This window comes from Akebia trifoliata, chromosome 8 (assembly GCF_017979445.1).
Source record: "Akebia trifoliata isolate Shusen 1 chromosome 8, ASM1797944v1, whole genome shotgun sequence".
In the NCBI taxonomy this organism is placed as follows: Eukaryota; Viridiplantae; Streptophyta; class Magnoliopsida; order Ranunculales; family Lardizabalaceae; genus Akebia; species Akebia trifoliata.
In genome coordinates this window covers 5,623,644-5,649,489 of record NC_141382.1, presented here as the reverse complement: position 1 = coordinate 5,649,489, position 25,846 = coordinate 5,623,644, and the positions used below count along the sequence as shown (strand labels likewise).

The 25,846-nt window shown below is 33.0% G+C and overlaps 2 protein-coding genes across 5 annotated transcripts; both read right to left on the bottom strand.

Moving 5' to 3' along the window:
- Positions 1 to 1,475: 1,475 nt before the first annotated feature.
- Positions 1,476 to 9,851, bottom strand: LOC147395688 (beta-carotene isomerase D27, chloroplastic-like). The gene is made up of 7 exons (XM_086453017.1): positions 7,663 to 9,851; positions 7,388 to 7,527; positions 6,380 to 6,472; positions 5,825 to 5,886; positions 5,543 to 5,649; positions 2,028 to 2,123; positions 1,476 to 1,751 (listed from the first exon to the last, which is right to left on the bottom strand). The coding sequence occupies exons 1-7, from the start codon at positions 7,883 to 7,885 to the stop codon at positions 1,711 to 1,713; spliced, it is 762 nt and encodes a 253-aa protein (XP_086309143.1). The 5' UTR covers positions 7,886 to 9,851; the 3' UTR covers positions 1,476 to 1,710.
- A 143-nt stretch (positions 9,852 to 9,994) lies between these two features.
- On the bottom strand, positions 9,995 to 20,840 carry LOC147395687 (protein BUD31 homolog 2). Of its 4 annotated transcripts, none has more exons than XM_086453019.1 (5): positions 20,425 to 20,840; positions 12,898 to 12,957; positions 12,309 to 12,410; positions 12,002 to 12,189; positions 9,995 to 10,360 (listed from the first exon to the last, which is right to left on the bottom strand). In XM_086453019.1, exons 3-5 carry the CDS (start codon positions 12,400 to 12,402, stop codon positions 10,205 to 10,207), a joined length of 438 nt encoding a protein of 145 aa, XP_086309145.1. In that variant the 5' UTR covers positions 12,403 to 12,410; positions 12,898 to 12,957; positions 20,425 to 20,840; the 3' UTR covers positions 9,995 to 10,204. The 4 variants fall into 4 exon arrangements, with proteins under 4 accessions (XP_086309145.1, XP_086309146.1, XP_086309144.1 ...); XM_086453020.1 differs by lacking the exon at positions 20,425 to 20,840 and adding an exon at positions 14,448 to 15,754; XM_086453018.1 differs by lacking the exon at positions 12,898 to 12,957 and having other exon boundaries at positions 20,425 to 20,838.
- Positions 20,841 to 25,846: the final 5,006 nt, after the last annotated feature.

The following is a 25,846-nucleotide window of genomic DNA, read 5'->3' as shown; positions in this document are numbered from 1 at the left end:
TTCCACTTTTACCCCCCTTAACGCGAAAGAGGATGCCCCCTTTAACTTAATTATATTTTCTCTTTTACCCCTTAAAGCCATTTTATTGTTTTCCATATCTTACCCCTTTAATCTCGATATTTTTCTTTAATAATACTCTTTCCATCAAGCAATAGTTATAGTTTCTTAGGACCCACTTTATTTCATTTATTCTTCACTTCTCCTAACTTTACTATATTTTGCATTTACCCTTTAACCCAAGAGAGGATGCCCATGCCTTAGGCACAGGTGAACTCTAGTATATTTATATAATAAAACACAATGGGAGATCCCACTCATTTTTCTCTAGATTTATACCCATAAACAATGTATCTCGAGGACGATTGACCTTTCTTCTTTTGTCTTCTCTCTTCTTCCCTTTCCAAGAAGACCCTCAACTTTGTTGTCTTTTCTCTTCTACCCTTTTCCAAAAACAGCCCAACAACTTTTGATATCGTTTTTCCTCTTTTCTCCTTTTACAATAATACCCTTCCAAATTTATTGTTTTTCCTCTTTCACCCCGCTAAACCTACGGCACGGGCAAACAGATTTTCTTTCTGCAGTAGAACTGTAGATCTCTAAATTGTGATTCGTGGTGAATTTTCTGCTTGAGCCACATGCTCACTGCTATCTCCAGACCTCATCATGATGCTTCTTCTTCTTTTATTTATATTGTCAATAAGCTAGACCCAATAAAACTGTTATCGCTGTATACTGTCATTATGATTCCATCGAGTCTTCGAGAACTTAATAATTATTCATAAACACTTCTATGATGATCTTATTAACTTGTTTGTAAGATTTTCTGCTTCCTGCTCCTGTTTCATGCGACTAAGATTTAGAAATTGACCATTTAGAGGCCTAAATACCACACATTTCCACACTCAATGACCTCAACAACTGCACGAAAACAGTTACATCTTGAGTTTTTCTATTGATTTTAGTGGTCGATCTGTCATGCCCTCGATGTGATAGAAAAGACAGCAGAAGATTCTTTCATGGTTTGTTCTATTTATAGAGTAATCTTAGGTGGGATATAGATTATGGGTCCACCATTGGTAACCTTATATCCAACACTTAATTCAAGTCAAAGTTTCTCTCCGAATATGGGGAGCTAATTGGCTCAGTTGAAGGAGAAGTTGACATAATAGGGGAGGAAGATACACACCCAGTCCAGGATCCCATCAAGGCAGCAAAGAAACCTCCCAACGGTTCTGGGCATGAAATCCTTGAAACCAGAACCAGCCATACAAATACCCCTAGTTTATCTTTAAAAAAACTAGCATGTAATTCCTGACTTGATGGTTGATACCAACAAACTTCTGAAAATAAAACCTTAGAAAATTAGGATCAAATTTTAGCCAAGTTATGTTTAATTTTAGATATCTCATTGATAAATATTTAATTTAACAACTTAATATCTTTACAAATAGTTACAATGTAAAACAAATCCACTATTCAACTTGATTCTTGACGGTTCCCTAAGATGACTACCCATGATCGAACTGATGGTAAATTCAAAATCGACTAATCGGGTTTTCATGACTCGGTGTTTTTTATGTCAAATATTTTTTGATCAGATGGTCTTTATAAGTGTGATTACATTAGCATGACGGATATCCGATTAGACAGGGAGACAAAGTCCTAACCAAATCACTAGAGTCTGATTCCTTAACCTTCGTTGGTTTCACACTAACTGGAACAATCAGAACTGTGTTTTTGCTTTGCTTTGCCTGCATCACAAACGAACACACAACAAAATAATATTAGAATACACATGAAAAGTGTCTATGTAGTCGAGTCAACTCGGTAGCTCACATATTGACTAGGAAGACTCAATTAAATATATTAATTAGTACTTAAATACATTTTTTAAAAAAATTATTTTACTTTCAAAAAATAAAATAAAATAAAATGTAATATATATAATAAGAAATCCCCACTTTGCAGGGTTAGCAAGCAAAAATATCAAAGGGAAATTATGCAATAAAGGGGGTGATCTTGGTTACATAATATCTTGTAGCATGGTTGTTTCAATGCTGGATCGTCACTTGCCTCTGGAGGATCCTGACCGAATATCATGTCGCAGCTCATATCATTGAAATCTATAATTCCAAAAAAAAAAAAAAAAAAAAAAAAAAAACATTATAATAAGATAAATTGTAGGATGAGCTTATGCACACATTTGAGTGTATGAAGGTGCTCAACTTGTTAAGTTGATTAAAGTCTGTGAATGTTAATATCATGACATGGGTCTAATCTTATTTGTCTAGAAAAAAAAATTCTTGGCCGAATTTTTAATTTATGAAATCGAAGGTGTTAGCTTTTACTAAGTTGGTTAAAGTTTGAGTGTAGATACCATGATCTGGGTTCAAAAGCCACTTTCACTTACTACTTAAAAAAGAAGATTGTGTATAGGAGTGAGCTTAACACTTTTGATTAGGTGGTGTTGCGAAAGATTATATTATTAATTATATCAAAGTTTAACATCTCATCATGAGACAATGCTTCGGTCAGAAGACAATCGATCGAACTATTTCAAGATAAATAAAAACATTCTTGAAACATTGAATATTTCGAGATCATCATATCATTCCCAATCCCAGTTGAAATATTTAAAGATGGTACGAAACTTTAAATCATGGATGTACGTGATTGAATGACACGTGGGGACACCTTTGTAATGAGTGATTAGTTGAAGATTGGGTGATGGATGGAAAATGGTTTCATGGGAGGGAGGAAAAGTGTACATTGGATGAATCTGCATGGTATTGGTAGAGAACGTGAAATCAGATCAACATAATTAACAGCTAGAAAATTAGATGCGTGACATCACATGTTATAAGCTGTCGTTGATGGATCTCTTTGTACCCTAAATGGTTTACTAGTGGGATCCACCATGAGATGATGGGCCTTCCATCTCCATGATCTAGTGCATCTACTGTTTGATTGATGTGGTGGGTGGTGAGTAAGATTATAGTTACCCACTTGAGGATATACGAGTGTTTATTATTATTATTATAAATTGCTGTTGTTATTGTAAATATTTCTAATTTGTTAGATAAAAATAATGAGAGAGAGAGAGATAATAATAAAAAAATTTCTTTTTTGTAAAAATTATTATTTGGTTATAGGAAATCTAGCTTATAAGGTACTATTGAAAAAATATAATAATAATTTTTATATTTATATTGAAACATTTAGGAAGATAATTAGCATTTTTTAGATGTGCTAGTCTATTCTTTTCTATCATAAACCCATTTAGGGATTAATTGACGAATATTTGAACAAAAGTAAAATTACTATTTTAAGAAAGACATTGATTGACATATGAGCATATATGGTTGTCGGTACTAAAGTGGTTCTATACTATAATCAATTTGAACAAGTAATAATGATAAGAATCGTGATAATCTAACGCTCTTTTTTGTACACTTTTTGACCTAGCAATTCATAGAATCATAAACCTTCGTCCTTGTGTATCTCCAAAGCAAAAGATCTATGATTCTATGAAGAGAGCGTACAAAAAAGAGAGTCCGATCATCATGACTCTAATTAAAAATGTGTTCCCAATAAACCATAAAACTATATTAAACGTCTAATCATTTTGAGTTGATGGTATAAGAATATATACAATTATACACATTCAATGTTTTTTATCTTTTTGTCAAGGAAAAGGGCATTTAGATCAATTGTCCTCAACCTATGCTAGAAAAGCTATGTCAAGGGGCGAAATATCATCAATTTAAAAATATAGGGTATCTCATATTCACCTCGGTCTTCTCTAATAGTTTACTGCAAAATGACCTCAAAACCTAGTTTTCAACTTGAAACCACCTGTTGCCTTTCTCTTCATCGATCATCTTCAAGCTCTTAGAAAAAAAAAAAAAAAATTTACCCTAGTCTTCAAACTTAAGATTAATATGCATTAGACTCCAAACCTAAATGACAAGATAAGGTTTTTGATAAAGATGATAATGAGATTATATATATAAAAAATTCTAATGTTTTCTATGAGAGATTAAGGTGAGGTTAAAACAATAGATTGAAGATGAGGTTGGATACATTAAAATTAATTTGCCTTAATTTAAGGTTGAAGAGTTTGAAGATGGCTAATTTTAAAAATAAAGAAAAGTTAATAGTTTTGAGTACAAGTTAAAAATGACGGTATTTATATTAGTTTTTATTAATCTAAAAAAGAACTATATATGTCATATGGGGCGTAAGTCATCAGCTTGGAAACTTCAAATATTCACCAAAAATAAGAAGTTGAGGTGGAGGGGCAACAAGGTCAAAGGTGGCATGTCATAAGTTTTTTTTTTTTTTTAAATTTTTAATTTTTACTATTATAATGAGAGAAGCTTAGTAGAAATGGTCCCACACCAAAATTTGGATCCAACAAATGCTCCCAACTTTAAATTTAAATTTAATATAATTAAGATCATTTTGGTAAAAAGTCAAGAAAATTGCAGTCCATTACTCTAGAATCACGTTGCTAGTTTTCAAAATTATAAAAATATCAATTTTTAATATGTAATATTAAAAAATCCCTTCAGTCAATATTTTAAATTATAAATAAGTCCTTTTGATACATGTGCATTTACACATGCCACCTTCTAATAATTGGAAAGAACTTGATAAGCCATCTTTCTGTTTAAGGGTGGCAATCATAACACGACTCAAAAATAACACGAAATTAATAGGTTTGGATCTAGTCTAATTGGGTTTGGGTCATGATAGTGTCAATTTGTCTAGCACAATTATTAAATGGGGCGGTATGGGTTAGGGACGTCAACCCGTTTAACTTGTTTTGACACGTTTAAATTATTATGTCATTAACGTGTTATTTTAAATTATGAAACATAGGACATATTTCAAATTTCAACAATTGTTTAAGGGTATTTTAAATTACCCATTTTTTCTAAAATTTCGTAAAACTTTTTCAAAACACATTTTTTCAACTTTTATAAAATATAGAGGGTATTTAAGATATTTATCAAATTAACCATGTTCTTTTTCTTCTTTTCTCGTCCCTTTAATTGATTGTGATACATTTTTTTAGATGAAACTTAGTTTATGTTTTGTGATACTTAATTTATGTTGGTAGATATTGATTTATGGTTGCGTGACTTTATTTTTAATAATGATATTGTGTTTTTGATGATGGAAATGAAAATTATTTTTTCAATTAATATTAGAAGCATGGGTCAGGTCAAGTTACTTATTTAATAAATGTGTCGGGTTTGGATTTAAGTTTTTGACATGATTATTAAATGAGTACATGATAAGCCTTCTATGTGTTTGATTAAAATTCCTTTAATCATGACCGTTCAATTAATGGAAAGTTAATTAAAACTTGGCCAAACTATTTTTCTATATGAATGGCAACAATTAGTAGGTGAGCTTGATCTTAACATAGAAGAATTGAAAGGTAGGAATCATAAAATGTATGTAAATTTACTTTGTTTGACTAATTTGAATAACTACAAAAAGCAAAATATTATGAAGCTAATTAAATACTTACTGGGTACCATGTTGACTGGCATTCCTAAAGACTCCTTAATAAACTTCTGTGAGGGCAGCTTACAGAGATTGATACACATTCCCGCGCAATTAGTCCCCTCCAAAAATCTACAAAAATAAAAATGATGATGATGGTGGTGTTGGTGCTGCAATTATAGATTGAACGGTCATGAGCGTCGATCAAGTTGTTTTATCATAGATTTCTCACGCTCACATCCATGGATATAAATCCATCTAATCTCTCTGTGTACTTATTAGCTTAGAGCAAGATAAATATAGTTACCTGCATTTCTTTACATGGACCACATTCTTCTCCAATCTTCCCTCTATTTCTGACTCCTTCACCTGGGTTCATAAATTTATGTTCATAAAGCCATTTTCTTTAGACCTTATGCCAGTTCAATATAGAGAGAATGTCACTTTATTTATTTTACTTTTTAATCAGCCTTACATCAACATATGGAATGATCAAAATTATCAGATTTAATTAGATCTGAAATTTTGTTATATTTATTTATGATTTTATATTTGAATTTAATTATGATAATTCTACCTTGAATGGGTTCCATTACTAATGAATATTCTCACAAGTGGTATTCGAATATGGATGACTTCATGATTTCATACCATGATCATGCAAGTATAAACAGTGGAAGCCTTATTAAAGACTAGAAATTAAACTATTTTATGATTGAAAAATTAGAATGAAAATGGTATCATCGAATGTGTTTTGATTTTGATCTTATTAGTTCCTAAATAAAAAATTTAAGAAAAAAAATAAGTATTAGTTTTGAAGGTAATAAACAGTGGCTATAATTTGGATATAAAGCTCTCCTACCTCACAGGGTCCAACCAGCCAAGCGAAAAAGATGGTGGTGAAGACTGCAAAATATTCTCTTGTAAATTTAGATTGTGGTGAAAATGTCTTGATCTGTCCTTCATCCAAACACAAATAATACAAATAAGCAAAGATAAGTAACAAAAGTAATTCACAATGGTTATTTTTTTTAGACTTACCTTCTTTGTTAAAAAGATAAATATGAGGTACCTCCTCAGCAGCAGAGCCAAGATTTTCTTATTATGGGCCAACTATGGTTTGTTGTATAGTTGAATACTTATAAATTAATGGTTTTAAAGAGAAATTCAGAGGTTTTTGGCTAGAAATTAAAGAAAAGGATATTTAAGTCATTTTTAATTAATATATGAGAAGGCCCAATCAAGACGCAAAGTCCTCAAAAAAAATTTTTGAAGAGAGGGAGGTGAGGGTGTGAGGGCAAATAGGGAGAGAAGTGAGGGAGTGAGAACAAATGCGACATGTAATTAGTTGAAAATATAGGGGTGTCTCAAAGTTATGTGGGGGCAATTGCCCCCACCAGCTCCGTCCTAACTCTGTCTAAGTCAATTTTTTGGTATTGAAATGCATTCGTATCTATTTTCAATCTCCGTCGACTTTCTCTTAATTGGGTCTTCCTCTCAAAAAGAAAAAAAAAAAAATTCAAATTGAAATTGTAATAGGGCCTTAGTCCAACAATTTTATTTTTTTTCTTAGTTGAATTATTCTTATATCCCCCTCCCATCTCTCATCAAATATTCAAAAATCCCATGCATAAATGAAATTCTTCGTTACGATAAAAGGTTTGTTGCTCATGAATCATGAACATAGTTAATTAGGACGATCTTCACCTCTAATTAATTTTTTCATATATAATAAAGTCCATAATCAAGTTAAACAAACCCTAACTTTTCAATATAAGGAGGTATATTAATTTCAGTAATTAATAAAGGAGGCAACTCAAAAAAAATTTATTTGTCACGTTTATAAAGAAGAAGAAGAAGAGGAACTTGCCATAGAGAGAATGAAGTGTGGGATGGCTTTCTCCAAACTCTGAATCACCAGTTCTTGCTGTTTTTTGGTGTTGAAGTTTCGCGACACAACGGAGGCTGCATCTACTAAGCTTTCATAACCACTCTTCCCATTTTTCATTCCTATAAAATAAAATTTTTTACAACTCGTCTTCAGTATCTTAGAATTGAAGTAGTTTTTGTTAATCAGACTAAAATTGTAATAAATAAAGATATGGCATGGCCCATAGTAGTTTAAAAGAGAGAAAGAAACTGAACCTGTAGTAACTTGGAGACTTTGGGACAGATAATTAATGGCAATTCGATCGAACCAGTTGTCGTTATAAACAGTTGTGGTGTTTGTTAATCTGGTGATCTTGTCTCTTGGCCTTGTCAACATTGCAAGGACTATTGGAGAACATTCTGCTTTGTGGTTCAGATTTCTGCCAACCCTGGCAGCACCGGAAAGACCCTTGCCATGTAGAGAAAGCTTTGCTTCCATATGTGTGTGTGTGTGTGTGTGTGTGTGTGTGTGATAGAGAGAGAGAGAGAGAGAGGTCTTAGTATTACTGAGAGAAAGAGGGAGGGGGGTGCCTAGGATTTATAGGAAGAAAAACAAGGAAAATGCTGAAGAATATCGACACGTCAGCAATGTGTGAAACGATGTGACTTTAATGTCACTCCAGAACGACTCTTTTCTAACTTACGGAAAACCTTTTAAAAATAGGTGGGTTGAGCTGATCCCCACAGTTTTGCTTAAAAATGTTTCAACATAGTCCACAACTCATGTGGTTGTGAGGTCGAGTAATGCTGGCCAAAATTTATTTGTTGAGGACGAAGGACACATTAAAAATGCAAAAGTTATTTGTTTTTAAGAGTCGTGATAATCTCACTCACTCACTCTTGCGTCAAGATTCAAAGTTACAAAGTCTACATATTTATGTTGAGTCGTGATGAATGAATATGATAAATCATATATGGTCTGGACGTGGTTGATGTGGCCAAGACACAAAATCATAAATCATTTTCTTTAGGACATATAAGGAAAAAGATTTGTGATTTTATGCCCTTAACACATCAACAGCGCATGATTTATTGCTTGTATTCATCATTGTTCATTATGATTTTGTAGGATGATGTGAAGGAAAGTCAAAGTGAGTAAAAAAATAAAAAAAAGACTCGGATTATCTTTTGTATTTATGGTCGTGCTTGGAGTTGGAATGACATTCAACCCACTTAATTTTAATTTTAAGAATCGTGATAATTTGACTCCCACAGGTAATATACTCTCCTGACATGACATGTGTTAGAGTAGAGATACACATCTGCACCGTGTCTCCTAAGGGAAAAAAAGATCGGTTCTAACACATGCCACTTCAAGAGAGTATTTTGAGCATGCCAAGTGGGGGAGCGAGAAAATCATTACTATAATTTTAAAGATGTTCTAAGCAGGAAAAAAGCTCCCAAGTCGTGATAAACTGATTAAAAAAACATGAAATTTACAATTCACTCAAGTGACGTGGCATGTGCAGAAAATCATAGATTTTTTTTTTTTTTCCCCTTGGATGCACAAGAAAAATATCTACTAGTTATTGAGTGAATTTTGAGTGTTTTTTTAATAGTCAATTTATCATTATTCTTATTTAATGTGGCCCCCTGTACATTCAAGTATTTACAAATTGGGTTGATAAGTTGTCTGATTGCATTCTTTGAATTTCTTACCACATGGCGAATGATCTTCCAACCTGAATCCCTACCCTCCACTAGAGAGAAGATCCTCTGTGGCGGGATTTTATTGTACTTCACTTCAGCCTCTTTTAATGGCTGAGAGATAGCCACGTTAATAAGACACATAATCTATTAGCTTAAAAGAGCTGTGCTGGAGTGACTTCATTTTGCACTTTCTTGGCATGGAGGTGCGAAAAGAATTCGTACACATAGGGGAAGTGTTTAAAGGCCAAACATTTTTCAAAATAAGTGTTAGAAATTTTGGAATGGGCTGATTTTTTATAAAATCGAACGGTCCACAATTCTTCAACTTGTAAATTAGGGTTAGAAGTTTTGGAATGAGCTGATTTTTGGTAAAGATGTTCTCTTCACCATAGAGATCATCCTCACAAAAAAAAAAAAATCAGCCAATTCCGAAATTTTTAACATCTATTTTGAAAAATGTTTGACTCTCTTTAGGGCCTCCCAACGCTTCCCTATATAAATCCGTGTACACATATCTACAACATGTTTTATCTTATGTGGGCTAAAAATTTCGGATTGAACTCATTTTTGGTGAAGAAGATCTATATGACGAGGAGATTATCTTCATCAAAAATCAACTAATTCTAAAACTTCTAACCCCATATTTATGAGTTAAAGAATTGTGGACTGTCCATTTTTTGTAAACCCCTTTCGTCGAGGTTAAAAGTTTCAAATTGAGTTGATTTTTGGTGAGGATGATCTCCTCATCATAGAAATGATCATCCTCATCAAAAATCAGCTCAATCCAAAACTTTTAGCCCACATAGGACAAAGAATGTTGTAGATATATGAGTAGATACATGTGTACACAGATCCTGATCCATATATATGTATGTGTGTGTGTGATTTCACAACCCTCTTTGCAGATGCAAATAAGACTAATAAAAATTACTGTTCAACATTCAGTCCTAAAGGTCAGGCTTTGGGGAGAATACCAACCTCATCAAATAGGTCATCCACATAGACTAGTACAAAACAATATATGTTACCCACTACTACCCAGTATCAAAGCTCATCCCAGCCATGATTCGTCAAATCTTGCATGTTAAGATGTAGAGGTTGGAAACAATCAATCTCCACTGGCACAACCCCCACAACCACAATGCACGCATTCGATAACCTTCTCTTCCCTCAGGTGCTTGGGGACTCTGCACACGCATGTGGTGGCAAAGTTGTGGTCCCGTGGCTGTATGCATCGTAAGCAGCAGAGACGTTCATACCCTGACTGCAATTTAAACCAAAAAACAAAAACTAAGGGCATAAAAAGAGGAAGCAAAGAGATGTGCCTAGCCTAGAGCATACAATTAATGAGAGAAGATTTTTAAAATTGCTGAAGTCGGGCGGAGCCAGGATTTTCTGCCAAGGAGGGCAAACTATGGTTAATGTCTAAATTCGAACTTGAAGATGATTGGTTTTGGGTAATTTCTCATTAGTCTATGAAAGAAGACCCAAGTCAAAGGGTAATGCCAACAGTAAATACAACGTATCTCAAATATTCACCAAACTCCTACATAGCTGCTTGACCCGGTCTTCTCCAATAGACTAATGTAAAATAACCTCATTACCCTTGTCTTCAACCTGAAATCAAGAAGCCTTTAATTTCTCTTTCCAAAACAAGCCATCTTCAACCTCTTGGATAAAAACATTTCTCTAATTTTCAATCTTCAGACTAATCTACTTTATTATTCAAATCTTAAAAAATAGGTTTTTTGAATTAGAAGATTATGAGATTTTTTTAATAGAAAATTATATGATTTTCTACAAAGGGGTAAAATCGATGTTCAAAATGATGGATTCAAGATGAAATTTAAATTAATTTGCTATAGAAGCAAAAGAGCTTGGAGACAACTGATTTTAGGAATAAAAATTAAACGATTTTTCTATTACATGTTGAAAATGAGGGTATTTAGGCCATTTTATGTTCTCTAGTAAAGATGAACAAGGTCAAAGCGCATGTCATCAATTTGAAAATATAGGCGTATCTTAAATATTTAACAATTTGATAAAGGATGTCAAATTAATTTGTGTGGTGTGTGGGGAGGGAATAAGGTTAAAGTGGGCATGCCATCAATTTAAAAACATATAAGTGAGGTATCTGCAATATTCACCAAAAGGTGGTGGAGTTTTTAAATTACCCAACAACTTGGGGTGGAGGGAAAAACTTGAATGGGGAGTGACAGGGGGCAACAGTCAATGGGGTATGTCAGCATCTTGAAAACACATGGGTATGATATGGGGGTATTATACATTACAAAATAAATTGAGGGGTGACAATTGCCCACCCTGGGCCCTTCTTCTTGGCTCTGCCCCTTCAAGTTGTTTGATTGTGTTATAATGCTTTTTAATGTTGATATTATATAACTTGAATCAAAATTTTGTAATGTTCAAATAGTGTGTTCTAATCTTTAATTGGGGTGTGATAAATAATTTAAGAAATTGGGTTGTAATAAGTAAACGTTGAGGTGCCAATAGAAGCCCTCTTTCTAAATTCCCACGGAAGAAGATAAATGGATCGACTAATGTCCAACAGCTATAGTTGTTTTGGTGCTATAAACCTGCCCATTTAGTGTTTCTCTTACACTACATAGCTGGTTCAAAGCATAGATAAATGATGATTATGTCAGGTAGCAGCCTGTGTATCCCCTAATATGAATCCTGATCCTTTGGGTTCTAGACAGAATTAAATGGGATAATATGAGTCATTCAGCCAACCCCAAAATTTTTGGGATAAGGCTTTTAGTGTTATTTTGGTGCTCCAAACACTAACAAATAGGAGGATATTGAAGAGCCAGACACATATAAAGGAAAGAAAGACATAATCCTAAGCTGCAAAATAGAAGTTGGGACATGAGATGACGAAACTGACCTTCTTCCACTTCGCAATTAGATTACGATCAGCATAGCCTTGATCCAAGCAAAACTCATACAACTCCTTGGATATTTCTTTCCTTCGGTAGTAAAGGTCGTAAATATATCGGCTCTTCTGATGTGCTATTCGGAAGATAGGCCACAATGCTTCACATTTTCTTTTACCGTCGTGAGGATCATTTTCAGCTGTCAGAAAAATGCAGAATTTGTGTCACGAAGCATGCAATAGTTATATAATGGGAAGTCCAAGTGAAAGATTGGAAATAAATTATTCGAAACAACATTCGTCAAATAATGCATTCCACCTTCTCTCATCTTTGCCTCTAACTCACGGAGAGTAGGCTCAATCAGTTCCCATCCATTTGGGTATTTGACACGGTTTGTTTTTATCTTTGGCATTCTACCAACTGCACAATCAGCAAGAAATATGAAATGTAAGATTTACTAGATAAAGGACCTCAATGAAGCTTATTTTCAATATTTATTATAATATTAATTATAATGGTGAATATAATGATGTCATCCAAAAACATGAGAAACCACTAACAGAGTGACAATACCATAATGACAAAGTCGGGGTCCAGAATAATTTGTGAAGGGAAAACTTCGAGAGAGAGAAAAAAAAGGGTAAAAGTCAATATAGTCAGAAAATATTAGGAAAATGAATATAATAAAACCTAAAATATTATAATCGGTGAATTTTTTTTTAACAAAAAGACGAGTTTATGATTAGGTAAAATTTATTCGGTGATTAATAAAAATCATGAATTTTCAAAAAAGTCACCGATTTTTATCACTTGGAACAATACCACAGACCTAGGATCTGCATTCTCCTTCTCCACTATCAATAAAATAATAATAGTAATAAATGGTATCTCAAAAAGAGATGATGACCTTTGAACTGACGACACCCCTACCACCAAAGGAACACTGCTGAAATTGTTGCAACAAGAACTGCAAAAGAAAACTTGCTTGTTGGATTATCAAACATACTAATCCTCCAACAAGATGCCAATACATGGTAGAATCAGAAACTATAAAATATACTAACCCTACACTCTGAAATACTCGATCAAATAATAAGCTTTAAATTCACAGAAGTAAACTCCCATTGAATTATTCTAAATTTGTTTCTAGCGTTGGACAAGTTTTCTGATACACGAGCAAAAACTTCATATTTTCTTTGGAGTCTTTCCCAATAAAGCAAGAGACATTACAAACAAAAGTATCATCATAGAATGAGCTAAGCTTGGACCCAATAGGAAAAGAGCCAAAGCTTTAGAATTAACCACCACAAACAAAGGTAAACTATAACTTTTAGATGATTTTGTTATATAAGAAAATTTTTAGATGTATAAAACAAGAAGCATGCATTGTTTCCCTCATGTTTGCACTAAATACGACAAAAGTCATGGTAAACTACTAACAATTAAATAAGAAATTATTCACGTTGAATCTAATCCTAATCTTGCCATGGTTGAACTGACTTAATTGCATCTAAAAGGAAAAATACTAGAAAGATTCCCTAATTCCCAAACTTTTGGGCAATTCGCTTAGTTTTATAGAAAATTTCACACTTAGTGATCCAAAAAATGAAACACGGTAAAATATATCAAACCCTCCAAAAATTTTCAATCAAACTTCGTTTTGCAAGAAAATTTTAGGGAAATCAATAAACAACATATATGTAAAATGAAAATGATTGAAATGGGGATATCAAAATGGATGAGTGCCAGTTTCCATGTAAGTAAAACGAGTCTGACTGAGATGGGAAACTGAAATGGACGAGTGCCATTTGCCACGAAAAGGGAAAAAAAAAATCAGAAATAAGATTCTATTTGATTGCAAGAAAATGTATAGGCAAATACGGTCTTCCCACAATCTTATATTAAACTAGTACCAAGCAATATACTTAGCTCTTTAGAATTTACACACACCCCCACAATTCAACAACTACCCATAATTTATTCACTGATTACATTCAATTAATACAAATTAAACTCATTAGGAGACCAAAATATAAGACAATATAATAATGAAAAGTTACTTAAATCAAGCCAAATCCACATTGAACCACAAAAATAGCTCAATTATGCCAAGCAAGTTCCCAAACACATAGCCTACATAAATTCTTTTAAGTCAATAAAATCACTTAATGGATTGAAGAATCCATCCTGAGCATAGCTTTCATATCCCTAACTAACAAGATTTTCAATTAATAACAAATTAAGGAAGAACTGCATCTTTAAGGAAACTAAAATCTTAGTTGGAATGGAAAATACATGAAAATCTTCAAAATTTTCTTAATTAACACATACATATCTCAATTATAAAAAATTAAATAAAAACCCTAAATTTAATGACAATCTGTTTTTTTTTTTTTTTTTTTTTTTTTTTTTTTCAGAAAATCAACCTAAACCCTAATAGAATGACAAATTACTTACCTTCTTCAACGAATCTCCCTTTACAAATCCCAAAACTTGACCTCCACTCTCTCTCTCAGTCTAGAGTTCAAGCAAATAAGGAGTTAAGAGCCTAGAGGAGGATTGGGGTTTGGGGAGGGTAAATCTTGAAGTACGCCTCCACATTTTGGTGAGTATTTGATATATCCCTTGTATTTTAAAGCTGATGACATGTCCCTTGACCTCAGTCTTCCCATATAGAACAAAAACAAATTACTTAAATGTACTCTTCTTCAACATCTCAATAACAACCCCATTTTTCTCTTAAAGAATAGATACGTGACGCTCACAGAGAGACAAAAGACTAGTTTTGGTCTCTCTCTGTTTAGAGGCACAACAACTAGTTTTTTATACTCTGTGTCTCCTCCAACAGATGGAAAAAGAAATATGTTTTACGCCCTCGGTAGTTATCTGCACAACGACTAATTTTTTTAAACTTTATAGCTTGACTCCTCCAACAGGTGGAAAATCTTCTTATATACATGAGTCGTTCCTTTCTCCCTTAGAAAGGGAAAAAAAAGTTTTATTTCTCTTATAATTGCTTTGTTGTTTCATTTCTCTCATTCCGTAGAAATTTGATTTTATTAAGAATTCTTGGATGATCATACCGTATTTATAGATATTACATCAACCGAGATATGGAAATAAGCTAATACACCCAAATTACTCTATTCTCATCCTTCAATGTTTAGGAACATAAACAATCCACCATCCTCAAAAGCGACCTTGCCCTCACAGTCGAAATCTCTCCGATCCCAAATAATATTGCAATCAATTACAACAATCTTAACTCTCATTTTCCACCCTACTCGTTTTCTAGTGACCTTGCAATCAACTTTTGATTTAATTCTTTCTGTATGAAGCAAACTTTTCGATGATTGATCAAGAGTAATGGAATCTTTTGTCACGTGATCTTCAATTGCATTAAAGAAAAGAAAAGCATGTATTAATATGAGATCCTCTTAGAGAGAATTTGCAATGTTTTTAAAAATGGTGAAATAGCCCAAATTGATGAGAAGTATTAAAAAACTAAACAAGTCCAAAATATGGATAAATTCTTAATGTTTTTATAAGCCCCACAAAACTTGGGGTTGGGCTTGGGCTTATACTACTTAGGTTTGATAGGGTTTATGGCATCCAACCCACCTCTTTAGGGTTCGGTTAGGGCCTAGCTAAATCCGGTCTGAATCCAACAAGTGTGTTCCCCTAGTTTACAAAGGTGTTTTACGAGAAGGGTTGAATATTTTGCAGAAAATATTAAATCAGTCCTATTTTTTTAAAATATTTATGAAAATGATTATATATCCAATTTTATCAATATTAAGCTTTACCAAAACAGTTATATATACAATTTTTTTTATCAATAAAGATAAATTTTATTGAAAAGAAAAAAAATGGGGTCGAGGTGACCAACCCAGAAACAGGGAACCAACAATAAAATAAAGCAACACGAGAAAAGAGAGAAAACAAACAACAAAGCGCAAAACAACAAGCTAATCTCTCGGCAACTAACAAATCCTATCCCACCGAACAACGAAATTTTCAAAGTAAACCCCCTTGAACTATTTATAAAGTTTGCTTCAAAAATACACGATCTCCAAAATTGAAATGATTTACCCTTCCAACGTAACAACCTTGCCTTCAAAAATACAGCGATTACGTTCTTTCCAGATGCCGCAACAAATTGCAGATGGAACCAAGAACCAGAGAATCCGTTTAGAAGCCAAGAAAGAACTTCCTCACACCAACCAAGAATCAAACACCGACTTAACTGAACAAGGAAAACACCCTACTAACCCAAATATCGTGAACCCACCCAATTTTTATTGGATTCGACGAACCAAACAATTTTTTTATTGGTTCGGTGAACCCAACCAATTTATTAATCATCTTTTTCATTATTTATATTTAGAATTTTGATTATTATATTAATTTGTTTCTATTTAACTTACAATTTTTAATATTATAATTGAACTTCTTAACTTCAATATATGTAAAGGCAAACCGATTTAGAGAACACAAGCGAACCAAGAAACGAATTATCCCTACGATAGGGTTCATTCTAGAGTGGCAAACCACGAACCTGAATTCAAATCGAATAAACCACGGAACTGAGTAACATAAGTCCATACAACAATAATAGTGAAAATATAGTTACAAAATTTGTTTTTATGACCATTTACAAGTAATAAAAAAGGACTGATATGGTAATTTTGGCAAAAATACATTGCTATATTAGTAATTTCCCCTTTAATTAAATGGATTTGGTATTTATGTCCTATAGGTATTTGTTTTTTGATCTTTCTTTTTTTTCTTTTTTGGTGATATTTACACTTGTTAATCAGGTCCATTGAGATCAATAAATTAAAAAAAACACAATATCCTTAAAAGTGTAATTTTAGAGGTAAAACACCTATAAATAAAGTTTGTATAATTTTAATTATGCAAGGTTGAATCATAAAATATAGTTAAATCAATCTAACCTTGTAGCCTATCCAAAATGATAAACGAGATTCGATCTAAAATTTGTTGTCTCTTGCTTCGGATCAATAAATCGATGATTAATTTGCACATATCAAATTTGCCTTTGGATCTTGTTGCCTTCCCATCTTGGCTTGATTAACTCTTACAAATACTTGAAGACAACGAAATTTAGCCAAACACATAATCCTATTTTTCAGCTAAATTTTCAAAAATGAACTGAGATTTTATGAAAATAGGAAAATAGATTACAAGAACCAGCTCAACTTAAAAAAAAAAAAAAAAAAGTGGTTTCAACTAGTTTTGCTCAAGTCAAAGAGGAAGCCTATTTCTGATGTGTTGGTGCACCAACCCAAATTAAAATTGATTCCTAATTCTGAAAAATCAAGTGTTAAATCATAAAATATTTAGTGATGTTGGACTTTATAACTCACCCTTGAACATATCTTTAAAGACAATTGGCATGCCTTATGATACATATCTATATGTAGGAGTACAAAAAAATGTGGTTAAAGTGCAACTCATGTATGAGATAATTTGTTAGATGTAGTTATTTGATTGTGGGAATTTTGGGTGTTGTGTGTGGGTTTAATATAATGGGTAGTTTTAGGGTAATTTTTCAATTATTTTACAACTCTCGTGTACTTAATTCCCATGTAATATGAATGAAATTTATATAGAAAAAAGAATATTAAGAATCCTATTGGATTTTGAAGATTCACCATCTCGAAATGGTGGCTTAGGAGGTCTGATCTCCTTCGAACGAGATCATTTTTAAAATTTTCCTCTTTTTTCCTATTGTTTGCCGATCTAATCTATTAGACACGTATCATTTAGTATCAAAGCCCAACGATCCTTGGATTATTTTGTGTCAAGCGTCATATCAATCACCATTCTTCAATCATCTTTCCATTGTACATTGTCAATTTAAAATATGGAGATCACAGAATCGAATGAAACGTTCATAGAAATAATCCAATTGGTACATGGAGATTTGAAGGAATTTTTCAAGTCAATGCGGGATATTTTGAGGGAATCTCATTGTCTACTCGAATCATTTCTTTAAAGAAAAGAATAAATGCTCCAAAAAAGGAAAACTTACATATTTCTTGGAATTGATCAACCTACAAATGAGTGTTTTAATACAATTGAAAATCACGTGACAAAAGATTCCATTACTCTTGATCAATCATGGAAATTTTTGCGTCATACATAAAAAATTGAATCAAAAAATGATTGTAAGGTCACTAGAAAACGAGTAGGGTGGAAAACGCGAGTTAAGAATGTTGTAATAGATTCCATTATTATTTGGGATCGGAGAAGTTCCAACCTTGAGGACAAGGTCACTTTTGAGGATGGTAAATTGTTTATATTCCTAAACGTTGAAGGATGAGAGTAGAGTAATTTGGGTGCATTAGATTATTTCCATATCTTGGTTGATGTGATCTCTATAAATACGGTATGATTATCCAAGAATTCTCAATAAAATCAGATTTCTATAGAATGAGAGAAACGAAACAACAAAGCAATTATAAGAAAAAAAAATAACTTTTTTTTTTCCTTTCTTAGGGAGAAAGGAACGACTCATGTATATAAGAAGATTTTTCACCTATTGAAAAAGCCAAGCTATAGAGTTCAAAAAAGTTAGCCGTTGTGTAGATAACCGCCGAGAGTGTAAAGCAGATTTTTTTTTTCCATCCATTGTAGGAGACACAGAGTTTAAAAAACTAGCCGTTGTGCCTCTAAACAGAGAGAGACCAAAACTATGTGTTTGGAAACTTGCTTGGCATAATTGAGCTATGTGTGGTTCAATGTGGATTTGGATTGGTTTGGGTAACTTTCCATTATTATATTGTCTTATATTTTGGTCTCCTGATGAGTTTAATTTGTGTTAATTAAATGTAATCAATGAATAAATCATGGGTAGCTGTTGAAGGGGGGGTAAATTCTAAAGAGCTAAGTGTATTGCTTAGTACTAGTTTAATATAAGATTGTGGGAAGACCATATTTGCTTACACATTTTCTTGCAATCAAATAGAACCTTATTTCTGATTATTTTTTTCCCTTTTCGTGGCAAATGGCGCTCATCCATTTCAGTTTCCCATCTCAGTCAAACTCGTTTTACTTACATGGAAAATGGCACTCATCCATTTTGCTATCCCCATCTCAATCATTTTCATTTTACATATATGTTGTTTGTTGATTTCCGGGGGGGGGGTTAAATTCTAAACAGCTAAGTGTATTGCTTAGTACTTGTTTAATATAAGATTGTGGGAAGACCATATTTGCCTACACATTTTCTTGCAATCAAATAGAACCTTATTTTTTATTATTTTTTTCCCTTTTCGTGGCAAATGGCGCTCATCCATTTCAGTTTCCTATCTCAGTCAGACTCGTTTTACTTCCATGGAAACTGGCACTCATCCTTTTTGATATCCCCATCTCAATCATTTTCATTTTACATATATGTTGTTTGTTGATTTCCCTACAATTTTCCTGCAAAATGAAGTTTGATTGAAAATTTTTGGAGGGCTTGATATATTTTACCATGTTTCTTTTTTTGGATCACTAATTACAAAATTTTCTATGAAACTAAGCGAATTGCCCAAAAGTTTAGGAATTAAGATATCTTTCCAATATTTTTCCTCTTAGATGCAATTAAGTCAATTCAACCATGGCAAGATTAGGACTAGGTTCAACTTGAATAATTTCTTGTTTAATTGTTAGTAGTTTACCATGAATTTTGTCGTATTTAGTGCAAACATGGGGGAATCAATGCATGCTTGTTGTTTTATACATCTAAAAATTTACTCATATAACAAAGTCATCTAAAAGTTATAATTTACCTTTGTTTGTGTTGGTTAATTCTAAAGCTTTGGCTCTTCTCCTGTTGGGTCCAAGCTTAGCTCATTCTATGATGGTACTTTTGTTCATGATGTCTCTTGCTTTACTGGGAAAGACTCCAAAGAGAATATGAAGTTTTTGCTCGTGTATCAGAAAACTTGTCCAATGCTAGAAACAAATTTAAAATAATTCAATGGGAGATTACTTCTGTGAATTTAAAGCTTATTATTCGATCAAGGAAGTATTTCTAAGTGTAGGGTTAGTATATTTTATAGTTTCTGATTCTACCACGTATTGGCATCTTGTTGGAGGATTAGTATGTTTGATAATCCAACAAGCAAGTTTTCTTTTGCAGTTCTTGTTGCAACAATTTCAGCCGTGTTCCTTAGGTGGTAGGGGTGCCGTCAGTTCAAAAACAGAAATTCTTCCAACCAGATTCCAATATTCCACCCAATTAAGGAACTTTCACGCAAATTAAAAATACCCCAGTATTTCTTACCAGCAGCGGAACGAAGAAGACGAAATCGAAGAAGATGAAAACTCAGAACATGAAATCAATCTTTCGTAATAAATACATAAAACTCAGAACATGAAATTAAAAATAAAAACTAATTAAATGTTTGTGATTTCTTACCTTTGAGAGAGATCGAATTTAGGGTTTCTTTGGAGTCGAATCGCCCAAAACCGGTTAGAAATGAATCGCCCAAATCTGTAGAGAAACAAAGAACGAAGAAGACCGAAATGAGAAGAGAGAGAGAGATGAGGAAGAAGCTGTCTTCGTTTCCAGCAGATCGAAATGGGAAGAATTTCGTCTTCGTTTCCAGTAGATCGTCTGAGAGATGAGTGTGAAAAAGAAGCAGAGATCGATCTCGATGACTTCGTCTTCGTTTCCACCAGAGGTAACAGAGAAGAGGAAGACGAAGCTGATGTTGCAGAGAAACGAGGAAGGAAGAAGACGAAGAATGAGAAGAGGAGCAGATTTGCTTATTCGGATATAAAATCGGCCTCTATAAGTTATTTTTTCTTTTAGAAAGAAAGACCTAATATGAACAGCGACAGATAAAAAACAATCGCCACGCTCTTTAGATAATTTTGAAAAAATGAAAATAAAATCTAGTGCATCCATGATTTTTAAACTCGGCATCGCGTCTCATCTCGTTCAGTTCCGATATCGAATCGTCTCGGATGAGTTTTCCTATAGGTTTGAGACATCTCGTAAGATAATTCAAAAAATTAAACGTGAGATGTAAAACTCGATAAAAAAAATGACTTTGTGAGTTGATCTCGTTCAGCTCTGATACTGAGTTAACTCGAATAATACGTCTCGGTCTCGAACAAATTTAAAAACCATAAACTCATCAGATAATGATATCTGCTGAGTGTAATAGGTTTTTTTTAAGCATATATTTAATTTGTGTCTTTTGACTTGTACAAATTGAAAACTCATAAGGGTAGATTCTCAAATAATTATAAAAATTTAGGTGTTTTCAAAATGTTGTTAACGTTGACATGATTATTATGTAATGTTAATAATTTAATAGCGTTTTACAAGCATTATATGATAATTATGTCAACATTAATAAATTTTTTGAAAATTTTAAAAAAATTTATAATTATTTGAAAATTTACCCAACTCTTAAATGAATAAGAAAAGACAGAAACCAATATTTCTTTGTTATTTATTAAACTTGTTCAGCCCTCCACATCCATATAATCCAATATTCTATCTTCTAATGATTGACTTTAAAATCTAACATTACTTCAAACTACAACAATCAAAATTTAGGTCCCATCATTGTCGTCAAATCTTTGTCGAACAAATCCTATAAACAAATTTTCATCAATGGTTAAAAAGTTCTTACCATTAAATTTAAATGAAAAAAACAAAAAAAACGTGTATTTAGCTTCAAATCCAATGAATATGATGACAATGAAAGGATGAATGCAAGTGGGACCAATCCAGTTGAGCTGGTGGGTCGAACCTGACCCGACTAGATCAATCATAGTTAGTAACCCATAAAACCTTAATGAAAATAAGAGGCATTCCCAATCTTTTCATCACTTATCTAAAACATTTTTTTAATGTGTCTTGCCTTCCTTACCCCAAATCTTTATGATAAATTAAAACTAAGGGTTCAAAATCCATTAATACATAATAACCCCAACAATTAAACTTTAGATGAACTTTGTGGGGGAAATTCTGGAATAGGACACGTGGCATGAGTTTGAGCTCGGAAGTATCTCCAAATCTCGGATTGACGGAAAGTAAGCCCGGCAGATTGAGATCCTCGAGTGCAAGTAAATGATTGAGCTCGTACCTTAGCCACCGGTAGGTGAAATGGTACGGGTAGAGGCAACATAGGTCGGTTGTACGGATCTGACATATGCGACAGTGGACTGACAGCATTCACAGCTCACGTCATCACAGAGGTGGCAGGGCAGTTGCAACAACTCCTGCAGCTGACATGTCAGGGAGTGGGCTAACTGCCCAAGGTCACTTCAAAGGATGGCACAGAAACTGAACCAGAAAAAACGCCTATATAAGGAAGAAAACTATGGGTAAAAGAGGTTCGAATTCTTCTTCTCTTAAAAAAATATACTGATCAATTTATCTAACTTGATCGTCGGAGTGGGCTGATTTGCAGGTCCGCCCGAGCTGAGAGAGAAGGAAAGTGTAGAGCGAAATTGTGCATCTACAAACTTCATCAACAATTAAATAACTCTTACACAAATTTTAATTTGAGCCATTTCATGTAATGTGAGCCTTACTTTTTGAAATTCACGAACTAACATGATCCATTCCCATCCATATAACTTCAGATCAAGGATTTGGGTTCTGATAAGAATCTGACTTGATAACTGTTTAGATCAATTCTAAATCAATCATGTCTTGAAATATTATATCTCAATCAGTTAACCATGTGAAAATATGTAAATTATAATGTATATTTTGTTTAAATATACGAAATTTAATCAAATTTTAAGAACATCATATCAGATTTGATGGCATTGGGGCCCAATCCAATTATTATCAGGCCGAAATATTGAGATTTGATAATTAAAAAAAAGAGATGATAGTCCTCGATACTATCAAAAATATTTTGAACCAATTCTCCAGACTCCTAGATGGTTGTAATAACTTTCAAAGAGTTATCGTTTGCAATTTTATCTTTACTAATCCTAGAAGAATAAAGTCAGTAGATGCAGAAGATAAAGGTGAATATTTATGAAAGCCTGTCACCTGTTAATGAATATTTAAGATAGAAAGACAGTTGAGGTTGGTGGATTTATTTATTTATTTAGGTCCAGAAAATTGAAAAATATCAACTACGTACCAACTTGATTATGGGTTTTATGATAATATGTGCCCTAAAGGCACACGTTGAGGGTATCTTTTACGATTTTTTAGTTAGTAAATTCTTTTGAAAGTGTATTTAATGCTTGTTAACATGGGCCCATACCTTAATTATGGGGTTTATGAATTTGGATCCAAAATTTGGTGTCTATGCGGCAAATTTTGAGTCGAGATTAAACATATCAGATTGAGTGCACGGCTGTTTCTGTACTGCCATTATGTGACAAAGCGTATTTAATAACATCACCCCTAGAAAACAGCCATTGATATTGAATACAAACTTCATTTAATGTGACGTTATATTATGTGATCAACCACATAATCACTAGTGGGGGAGGGTTGGGGTGGTGGGTGTTGCAGGGGTAAGCATCATCGTAAAAGAGATAACAACTTCATACCGCCTCAACCCATATTTGAGGTTCTCCATCAAACAAAAGATTAGGGGTTCCGTATCCTAATAAAAAATCCACTTTATACCAAATTTTTTTGGAAAACACTCCTCAGGCTCTCCATCAAACAAGAGGTTAGAGATTTTCAAAAAAAATGTATCCTTAGAAAAAATTATGCTACTCCCTAAAAAATTTATACTAATCTTTAGGAAATCTGTGTTTTGTATCCTAATCGTAATCGTCAGTTTGATGGAGGTTCTCAATCGTGGGTTGAGACTAGAAAAGTCCAATTGATCTTGGTAAACAACTTGACAGGGTTTGTTTGGAAGGTGAAATTATATGAAGTGGAATCGGATCAAGTCAGAGTTATAATCTTGAAATTTGTAGAAACTCTTGAAATGAGCTATAGTGCCTAGTTGTTGGAATTAGAGTCGTCAGAAGGTACTCCAAGTTAGATGTGGTTCCAATCATAAATATTGTGGTGGTAATGGTCACATGCATGTAGCACCTCAAGATATGCACAATAATACGTATCAACAAGTGCTGCCAAATCAACCCTCCACACAAGAGGAAAAAACTTTGAAAGGGCCATCCGGCTTCAAAATTTCGAAGGAATCCTTTCCTTTAGATTACATGTGGCATTTCCAAAAAAGTATTCTAAATATTGACGAAAATGTAGGGACGTAAAATAAATATAAATTACCATATGTCTTGTAACGAGGAGGGTTCCTTAAAAAATTTGAAGCAGGTTGGCCACTTCAAAGTTGGACTCCACCCAAGATGGAATCCGAACTCATGCAATGGGAACATTAGCACATGGTCTATCATGAAAACCAAAATTAGAGGAAAAAAAGTGCCCAATTCAAGTCAATCGTCAGACCTAAGACTAGTTTTGTTAGACTGATTAGGTAGAGGTTGGTAGAAATTAAAACTTACATAAATTATTAAATAAGTAGGGTGCATACTTTTTGATAGATGTACCAATTATGTAAATTCCATAGGATATATGTGATGTAGAGTTGAACACACAAACATAGAGTTTATGTCAAAAATTGGGTTTTAGAGTGAAATCCTAAGAACTAATAGTGATGAAGAATTTCTATATTGAGCAAAACAGACTAGAAACTTTAATCTAGATTTGAAATTGATGAAAATCAATCGCAACCACTAAATGAAAAACTAATATCGGGTTCTTATGCTATAAAAAAATACGAAGGAAAGAAAAGTCTCTTCTTATTATTTAATTAATTAATTTTCAAAAAAATTAACTTACTAAATTTATTTATTGAAATTCTTTATATAGATAACTCCTTCATAACAATTTAGAAACCTTCTAAAATATTAAAAAATAACTTCTTAATCTTTGTATAGCATATTAGCAACCTTCTAATCTTATTAAATTCAATTTGAACACTTAAAAGGATTTTTAATTATAACCTAAAGAATACAAATAAATTTTAGAAAATAATAGAGACATAAAACAACTTAGAAACCGAGTAGGAAAATGAACATTTTTTTAAATTGAAATAAAAATTAATTAGAACCACTTAAGCACCTTAAAAAATAGAAACTCAATACAAGAAACAGTCCTAAGAGAATTTGGATAGGTCTTGAAGATCGGTCAAAGATTGGATCGAGTTGATTCAGTCAAATATATTTGACTTAGTCAATGCTAGTGATTTCTTTCTTCGACGCTTCTTATCTCGATCATAGATATTGAGATAAGTGTCAGCAAACTTGTCTACATCAATATGACGGAACACATGATAGAAATAAGATGGGCCTTTACCTATATATCATGTCACTCCCCTCCTTGGGAAAAGGGAGGAAGAGTTATAGAAGGGCCACAACTTCTTTTAGGTCGTCCTCTCGCTTTATTAGAAACTTCAATTTAAATATTTCTTTTAACTGGGGTTACAATTGTCAGAATGTACAGTTAATTCTTCGTCCATGTGTCACCTCGGGATTCATGTCAATGCCATTACAGACTAATCCCAGCCTATTTGGCAATCATATAATAATATTCAAACCTTATGTACATCACATAAACGAAGTTGAATCTTGAATGGAAAATGTGGTGCCAATACTTAACCTTACTAGGTCATGGTGATCGCTTTTAAATCTATAAAACACCTTGGTCTCTCACGTAGGGTTTGTACAAAATTTATCAATGAAAAACTCCTCATAGTTTAATTTAGCTACTTCGGGTTTTAATAAAGGGCTAGGTTCTAGTGATTCATGAAGAATGACTCATTGGGAAAACCCTAATCAAATTGTCTATACATGAAATTTAGTAGTTGGGATCTATCTTC